This window comes from Lissotriton vulgaris, chromosome 4_1 (genome assembly GCF_964263255.1).
Source record: "Lissotriton vulgaris chromosome 4_1, aLisVul1.2, whole genome shotgun sequence".
NCBI classification, from domain to species: Eukaryota; Metazoa; Chordata; class Amphibia; order Caudata; family Salamandridae; genus Lissotriton; species Lissotriton vulgaris.
In genome coordinates, this window is record NC_141691.1 from 753,171,842 (window position 1) to 753,180,702 (window position 8,861).

At 47.2% G+C, this 8,861-nt stretch overlaps 1 protein-coding gene across 1 annotated transcript; it reads right to left on the bottom strand.

The window, feature by feature from the left end:
- Positions 1–6,826: 6,826 nt before the first annotated feature.
- On the bottom strand, positions 6,827–8,607 carry LOC147722534 (uncharacterized). The gene is made up of 2 exons (XM_086967325.1): positions 8,181–8,607; positions 6,827–7,877 (listed from the first exon to the last, which is right to left on the bottom strand). Exons 1-2 carry the CDS (start codon positions 8,605–8,607, stop codon positions 6,991–6,993), a joined length of 1,314 nt encoding a protein of 437 aa, XP_086823451.1. The 3' UTR covers positions 6,827–6,990.
- Between the last annotated feature and the right edge of the window lie 254 nt (positions 8,608–8,861).

Below are 8,861 nucleotides of genomic sequence, written 5' to 3' on the forward strand. Positions count from 1 at the left end.
GTGAGACCTGAATCAATAAAGAAAGCCATACCTGACATCTTTGAGTACGTACCTTCTTCTTTGTTGGAGTAGGATGGAATATATATATATATATATATATATATATATATATATATATATATATATATATATATATATATATATGTATATCTTACCTATTGGCCGTCGCCAGTAGGTAGTTATAGTTAGGACTATGTTTCTATTGAAAAAGCATTTTTTCTTTTCCCAATAACTTTGATGCCGGTTGACGAATCTTCGCAAAATTTTTAAAACTTATGGCCCGCTCCAGTCCACTCCTGTCATGAAAGTTTTAGGGTGATTCGGCAAGCAGGGGCCGAGAAAAAAGGGGGCTTCCAAAACGTGTTTTCTCCATGTTCATTCCCTTAGGAAACTTTAGACACGGCTACAGCTTGAACTGCTGAATGGAATCACACCAAATTTGGCATAAAGGTAGCACTTGTTTCAGGAGGAACTCTTTTTCTTACATGGGGTAAATCCATTCAGTAGTTGCTGAGAAAATCAAAAATAAAAGTTTAGATATTTAGAGGCACGGAGGATCCGCTGACCCTCCCGACCACAGGCTTTATTCTAATTGGCTGTCAACACTCCAAACCAGGAAGTGTTGGCAGCTATCTTGTGCCTCGGTAACCGAGGCACAAGAAAACAGGAAAACAAAGGCATAAAACATGAAAAGGGGGCAGGATAAAAACACCCTGACCCCTTAGGCATGCTTAGGGGGTTCCACAAGGACCCCCAGGGCCAAAAAAAGCATATTTTTTTAAATCGGCAAAATCCAAGGAGAAATCGAGGATCCAGCTGCGAAAAAAAAAAAAAAAAAACGCAGGCTCCTGCGCTTCATTATTATTTAGCCCCTGGTGGGCCACCCCCGGGGCTTTCATTAAATGTTTGCTGGGGCTCATGCCTCCCCGCAGTCCCGGGGACCGCCACACCCCGGGGCTTTGCTTTTTTCAAGCCCTGGAGACCACCACCCCCGGGGCTTTTATTAATTATTTAACGGGGCATACAGCTTTGCCCCGGAGACCGCCACCCCCGGGGCTTTAAAAAAAAAAGAATAGACCTGGGTGGGGGGGTTTGAGCCCCCCCCCACACGCCCCAGGGACCGCCACCTCCCCGGGGCACTAATATTCAAATGCTTGGCAATTGTTGGGAGGGGGGACGCGGAGCCCACCTCCTGGAGCCCTTCATGGCCCTGGGGTCTGCCACCCCCCAGGGCTGTCTCCTGCAGTGTCCCGGGGTGCCCACCCCCAGGACACTGCTGTTTGCAATGACAGGGCGGGAGTTGCGCGGCTCCCGCCCTGTCATTGCAAACTCTGCTTTGCTTCATTGAAGCGAGAGCAGGGAAACCTGCTCTCCGTTCAATGAAGCAAAGCAGGATTGCTTTTCCATAAGGGGAGCTGCATGTCAGCAGCTCCCCTTGTGGAAAAGCACTGTCCTCCCCCATCCATGCGGCCCCCTTCCAGTTAACATTTACATATTATTTTTAAATGGGGGTCAGGCCTTGGGGGATGGGGTCCCCAGGGCCCCAAAAAAGTAAAAAGAAGGGGGGCCACACAGCTCCCTTCCCAAAAAAATAAATAACAAAACACACGCGATTGCGCCTGAGGCTCCGCCCCCTCCCAGCAACACTTTGCAAATGCGCCTTGTGGCGCGTTTTAAATTGGGGAATTAATTCCCCTTCAATACTGAGGGTTCCTGGGGGCCAACTAGCCCACCAGGTACTCCCAGTAAGTGCCACAGGGGTGCATTGCAGAGAGGTGGTCCAGGCCACGCCCCTTTTTACACCTCTCTGCAAACCAGCTCTGTGGCGCTTACTGGAGGTACCTGGTGGGCTGGTTGGACCCCAGGAACTCTCAGGATTTAAGGGGACTTTATCCCCCAACTTAAAATGCGCCACAGGGCACGTTTGCACAGAGGTGAAGGGAGGGGGCGGGGCCTGAGGTGACATGTGTGCAAATACGCCCTCTGGCATGTTTTAAGTTGGGGAATTAATTCCCCTTCAATCCTGGGGGCCAAGTAGGCAACCAGGTACGTCCAGTAAGTGCCACAGGCCTGCGTTGCGGAGAGGTGGTCCAGGCCATGCCCTTTTTACACCTCTCTGCAACGCAGCTCTGTGGCGCTTACTGGAGGTATCTAGTGGGCTAGTTGGACCCCAGGGACCCTCAGTCTTCAAGGGGACTTAATCTCCCAACTTAAAACACGCAACGGGCGCGTTTGCACAGTGCTGAAGGGATGGGGCGGGTCTGAGGTGACATGTGTGCAAACACACCTTGTGGCTCGTTTTAAGTTGGGGAATTAATTCCTCTTCAATCCTGAGGGTCCCTGGGGGCCAACAACCCCACCAGGTACCTCCAGTAAGCGCCACTGCACTGCGTTCCAGAGAGGTAGGCCAGGCCATGCCCCTTTTTACACCTCTGCAACGCAGCTCTGTGGCGCTTACTGAAGTAACTTGGTGGGCTTGTTGGACCCTAGGGACCGTCAGGAATCAAGGGGACTTAATCCCCCAATTTACAACGCACCAGGGGGTGCGTTTGCTGAGTTGAGGAGAAAGGGGGCATGGCCTTTGTCTACCTCTCATCAATCCCGCTGCATGGGGCTTACTGGAGGTAAAAGGTAGGCTACCTGGTCCCTAAAGGACCCCCAGCAGTGAAGGGGACTTCTATCCCCATCTAAGAGCATGCCAGGGAGTGCGTTTGTAGAGTGGTGGGCAAAGTGGGCGTGGCCTGGTATGAGTACTTACCAGTGCTGCTGTTTAGGACTGACTGGAGGTAATAGTTTGGGAAGTTGGCCCAAGGATGTCCTTGGGGGCCAACTACCCCTCTTGTATCTTCAGTAAGTCCCACACAGTGGGATTGCTAAGACGTCCCCCTTTCTCTACCACTCTGCAAACGTGCTTCGTTGCAGACTACGGGATGGGGATGAAGTCCAATTTAGTCCTGAGGGAGTTTGGGGGCCAAGAAACCCTCCTGGTACTTCCTGTAAGTCCTACGCAGAGGAATTCCTGAGCGTTGGTTGGACGCCCAGCACCCTTTCTCCACCACTCTGCAAACGCAACTACTAGTTAAAGTAGCATATTTCTGCACCTCTGACTTAGAGGTAGTTTTAATCCCCCTGCCCTATTATGTACTAGGGCCTTACAGCAGAGGTCATGCTAATCACAAGGGTACCCCAACCCATAGTGTTCCCTAGTGTATGTAGGTGGTTTCACTGTATTCTAAGGGTCTTTTAGCATAGCACTGGTTCTAGGCCTGGTTAGTGAGAGTCAGTTACCACTAGTACCCGTCTGAAAAGGCTGTGGGGACAGGATGATTTTGCAACAAGGCCTCTTTCTGCTCCTCTGTTGGTTCTTTCTGCACATGTCTTTCTTCTTCCTGCACTTCTTTCCTCATCTTTGTGGACTTCTGTTGTTTCTTTCTGCATTTCTTCTGCTTCTTTCTGTACGTTTTTTCTTCTTTCTTCCCATGTCCTACCTCTGTAGGCATAGTTAGAAACTACCATGTAAAAAACCTTTGAAATTCACTGAAAAAAACATAGGTTTCAGGCATGTTATAGTTCGAAATTAGCATTTAAAAAACCTTAGAAATTCACTGAAAAAACCATAGGTTTTTTGGTACGTTATAGTTGTAAATTAGTATTTAAAAAACCTTAGAAATTTACTGAAAAAAACCATAGGTTTCAAGGGCGTTATAGTTAGTTGGACACATCACTCATAAAAAACCATAGAAATTCCCCCGTTATAGTTAGTTGAGCTAACTATAACTCGCGCCCCGCAATGCACTGATGATGACGTCACATTTTACATCATTCATGACATGGTCAGTGACATCACTTATGACATCACTGATGACATCTCAAATGATATCACTGATGACATCATCCAGTGAATGTGGTTTTCTTTCAAATTTAAATTTGGTTTGGTGATGACAATTGCAGTCTTGCATTAAAAAAGAATACTTGCGAATCTCTGGTGTGCGTTTTTCTTCTGTGTGAAGAAGAAATTGGTGAAGCATTCAATTCGGGGACTGGTCCATCCTCGATACAGGCACCCGCTGTGAAACAGTGCGCTTTCCTTGGGGCCATTTGGTGGAATATATATGTCACTGACCATGTCATGAATGATGTAATATGTGACATCATCAGCAGTGGATTGCGGGTGCGCGAAATATAGTTAGTACAACTAACTATATAGGAGCAATTTCAATGATTTTGTATGAGTGAAATGTCCAGCTAACTCAGCTAGAGAAATCATTGTCATCTGGAACACTATAATGAATTATGGGAAATTTTCCTTCTTTCACTCAGACTTACCTCTATGGGACAATCCAGGCCTTCCTGGAATTTTTTCAGATGGGGCAGGGATCTCCTGGGCTAGATGTGGTGTTTGCAAATTAGGAGACCTTTTCGGACACAATGGACTCTTAGATTTTACTTCACTAAAAACTATATACAAACTGGACGATGGTATGTACTTTAAATACATACAAATGAGGGATTTTCTAGTGCGGAAGATGAATATTAAAGAGGTCGCCCAATCAGAGATTTTAAATTGTCTATATTCTGATAAAACTAAATCAATCATCAGTGAGGGATATGCATGTCTAAATAATGTTAAAATGGACGATTGTGGCAAACTTGCTACTAAATGGACTAATAAGATTGGTATAAATATAACTCCAAATCAAATCTCGGGATCTCTACGCCAAATCAATCATGTTGTTCATTCCTCCAGTTTAAAATTACAACATTATAGAACCATATGCCAACTCTATTATACCCCGCAAAGAATATCTAGCTGGGCAGGCAACAATGATTTTAGCAACCGCACGAAGTGCCCTAAATGCGATCTACATGCCGCTGACTTAGTTCATATGTTTTTCTCATGTCCCCCTCTGGGTGAGTTTTGGAAAAAAAAAGAAGACATACTCTCCCATAAACAAATAATCACCTCGAAATGCACTCCACAGCTAATCTTAATTGATTTACAGGATATAAAGAGCACTTTCAAAGATCTCATTACCATCTTAATTGCCTGTGCGCGATTGGTCATAGCCAGAACATGGATCTCTCCTAATCCTCCGGATATTTCTGAATGGTGGGCTTTAATTAAGGAGATACAGATGATGGAACTTTCACTAGCAAAATTAAGGGGACATCAATCTCTAAGGAACAAAGGGCCAGATGCATCAACCAAAATTGCGAGCGCAACTGGTGCGAATTACCAATTGCGATCGCAATGGAAAGAAACGGCATGCATGAAGAGAAATCGCTAGAAAAAGCAAATTCGCAAACGCAAAATTGCGAAATCGCTATATAATCGCAGAATCAAAGCCAAACCCCATTTGCGACTCGCAAGTAGCGAGAAACCAAGAAATTGCGATTAATATAGCGAAATCGCAATATCCAAATAGCGATTTCGCTATAAAATCGCATTTTCCCATGCATGTAATATCGCAAATTGCGATTCCGTCATTATTCGCTATTTAGCAAGAGCAGTTTACAGGGAATCACAATCAGGTGGTAAAAAAAAAAAAAAATTCCCACTCACCTGCCTGACATCAGAGGTGTATTTAAACACTCCCATGAGGCCCCAGTGGCCTTCCACAATGGCAGGACTCTACATATTTGCGAGGAGGAGAAGGATACTTGCAGCAGGCCAGGCCAGAAGGAGAATCCAGGATAGAATCTTCCGTCTGCGCATCACATTGTTAGGACAGACAGCTGAGCAAATTTATGATAAGTACAGGATGAATGCTGCTATGATACTGGACTTAATAGATGAATTGGACCCACTATTGCAGCGCCAAACACATAGGAGCCAGGCTATACCTACTCATGTCCAGGTGCTATGTAGCCTCCACCTCCTTGCCTCAGGTAGCTTCCAGGACATAGTGGCAGAAGCAGGAGGGGTATCACAGAGCTCCCTTTCGCGGTTCTTCAAATCCTTCCTGGCCGCCATGATGACTGTCATCAACAACCATATCTCCTTCCCCACAACCCCACAGGAATTGAGCCAAACAAAACAGGACTTCTACCAAGTAGCAAGGTTCCCACACGTGATTGGATGCATTGATTGCACCCACGTAGCCATATGTCCCCCTGCCGTGAATGAGTATATATTCCGCAACCGTAAAGCATATCACTCAATCAATGTTCAAGCAGTGTGCAATGCGGAAAACATCATCACCGACCTTGTCGCACAATACCCAGGAAGCACTCACGATTCATACATCTTCCGCCATAGCGGCTTGCACACACGTCTGCTCAGGGGAGATTTTGGCAATGGACACCTGCTAGGTAAGTGCAATACTATACACATCACTGACTTAGTCATGGCAATGCATAAGTGACTCTGACATCTTGCCTCTTACTCTGTAGGTGACAGTGCATACGCGGTGAGGCATTACATCTTGACTCCCTACCTGAACCCAGCCAGTCCACAACAACAGAGGTACAATGCAGCCCACATCAGGACACGTAACGTTATAGAACGGACATTTGGATTGCTCAAGAGTCGCTTTCGCATCCTGCATAAAACTGGAGGAGCTATGCTGTACCAACCGGAAACCTGCTGCAGGATAATTGCTGCATGTGCAATGTTGCACAACATAGCAACAAGGAGAGGCATCCCCATCGAGGAATCTGACACAGAGGGCAACCAGCCCCCAGCACAACCACGCCGTGCACATATTGCCAGTTCAGCGGAGGGACAGAGGAAACGTGCAGACATCACCCAGCATTATTTCTAAGGTATGTAACAATGACACACAACACTCATTTGCATTTGTAGGTTAACTATTTATTATCACGGCTGGCGGTATGGGGTGTCAATACAACCTGAAATGCTGTCCATTAGCACATTAACCCCATGCACCAATGGACAGAGGAGACACACTAAGGACTTGTCATGCAGTCACTAAGAATGTCTTGAACATGGTTACGTCACCATGAGGTCTAACACCCCTCCAATTTGTTTTACCGTCTCCTCCCTCTCACACCCAAATGTCTTTCTCCTGCTTCAGCATCTGCATTCGTAGATGCTGCGGGAGGTGCCTGCCTACGGCTACTGCTCCTCCTGACAGTGTTGAGTGGCGCACTGATGCTGCTCAGGCTGGAAGCCTCACTACCCTCTTCCCCTGTAACGTCGCCCTGAACACTAGTGCTAGCCTGCATCATCTCCACAGCTGTAGTAATTTGCCCCAGTGCCTTGGACACATCCCCACAACAATGGGCCATGTCAATCTGCATTCCCACAGACCGACGTGACAGGTGTGACACGCTAGTGCTTATCTTGGTGTTTGACTTGGTATAAGCCTCCATGCATGCGAGAAACTGCCGATGCCTCTTCCTCTGTGAATTGTGTCCCTCGTGCATCACACGTGCAACCTCCAGGAGGGCGTTGTTGGATTCCCTGTGAGCCTCCACTATGGCAGTTGTGAGCTCCCTCACACTGTCAGCCATTGCAGTGATGTTACTGTTCATTTTCGTCATCTGCAGGTCAATTGCTCCCATGTGCCTAGCTTGCACGCGCTGAACCCGCACCATCTGCGACTCCACGCCACCCCACTGACTGTGACTTCCTGCTTCCTGGGACAAAGTAGGGCTCCTTGGTCTGCGTCGTGATCCTGACCGGACATGTGCCTGCGGTGTTGGTGTGTGACTGGCACTTTCACGGCTTGTAGTAGGTGTGCTAGATGTATGCTGTTCTACCTCCATTGGCTGTAGTGGTGCAACTGTGGCCCTGCGTCTTGCTGGTGCCTTTCCTTTGGATGGTGGTGACACAGGTTTTGATGCCGCAGTCTCTTGATTGGGCTGTGTGCTCTCTTCAACATCACTGTCATCAGTGTTACCTTCAGCTGCATCTGTGATGTGAAACAGTGCTATGTTATATACATGTGTTTCAATAGTTCTACAACCTTAATAAAATGACACTTTTCTGTTATGACTGTCTCTCATCTATCACTGTACTGCTTATTATTAGCATTTGGGCTTACTGTGTTGGATTCCAACTGGCACATGGGTACTACTGACTACAAGTACCATGATGCATTGGGCTCCCTATGTTAAATGTGTGCAGGACTATTTTAGCTGTAATTTTAGCAGGTGAAATCACATTTGGGCACTATCAGTATGTGCTTTGTGCTGTTGATAGTCATGCATCTTACCTTGTGTGCTACAGGCTGCCCCAGATGTGTCCAGGATTGTCACTCCTACGACTGCTTCAGGATCAATAGTGCCCTCAATCATGTCCTCCTGGGGTGTGTTGTCTGGGACTGTTGGGCCTCCTCCTCCAGTCCCCTTCGCCTCCTTCAGCCTTTCAGCAACCTTCTCCTTTGCACGACTGCGCAGGTCGTACCAGCGCTTCTTGAGGTCATCAATGCTGCGGTGTGTGACCCCCACAGCATTCACCTTGTCCCTGATCCTGGTCCAGATTCTCCTCTTGTCTGCCTCTGGCACTTTAAGGGAGAGCTTGCCAAATAACTTTTCGTGGTTGTTTGCAACCTCTTCAATGAGGATGTCAAGTTCACCCTCACTGAATTTTATTTTGCGCTTCCTGGCCACTGCTCCCTCCTCTGTGGCTGGTTGGGACATGGCTGTCTCCACCAGTTAGCAACCTGCTGTTTGTTTGCTTCTGCTCTCACTCCCTGCACTCAGCTTCTGCCTCAGAGTTCAACTGTGCACAGGTGGCAGCATGGGCTGATTGACTTCCTGGTTGTGATGTCATCAGCCTGCTCCCAATGCGACTCTGTAGTTTTTCACGCTCCCGCTTTTAGCGAACTCGCTAATTGCGATATCGCATTTAGCGATTACGCAAATTGCTGGATCGCAAAATGCGCGATTGGAAT

Bases quoted from the DNA above. Each gene is read 5' to 3' on its own strand.
- LOC147722534 (XM_086967325.1), bottom strand. From the start codon at position 8,607: ATGTCCCAACCAGCCACAGAGGAGGGAGCAGTGGCCAGGAAGCGCAAA. The intron at 7,878-8,180 runs GTAAGATGCATG...TTCACATCACAG, and splicing joins GGCAGCCTGTAGCACACAAG to ATGCAGCTGAAGGTAACACT.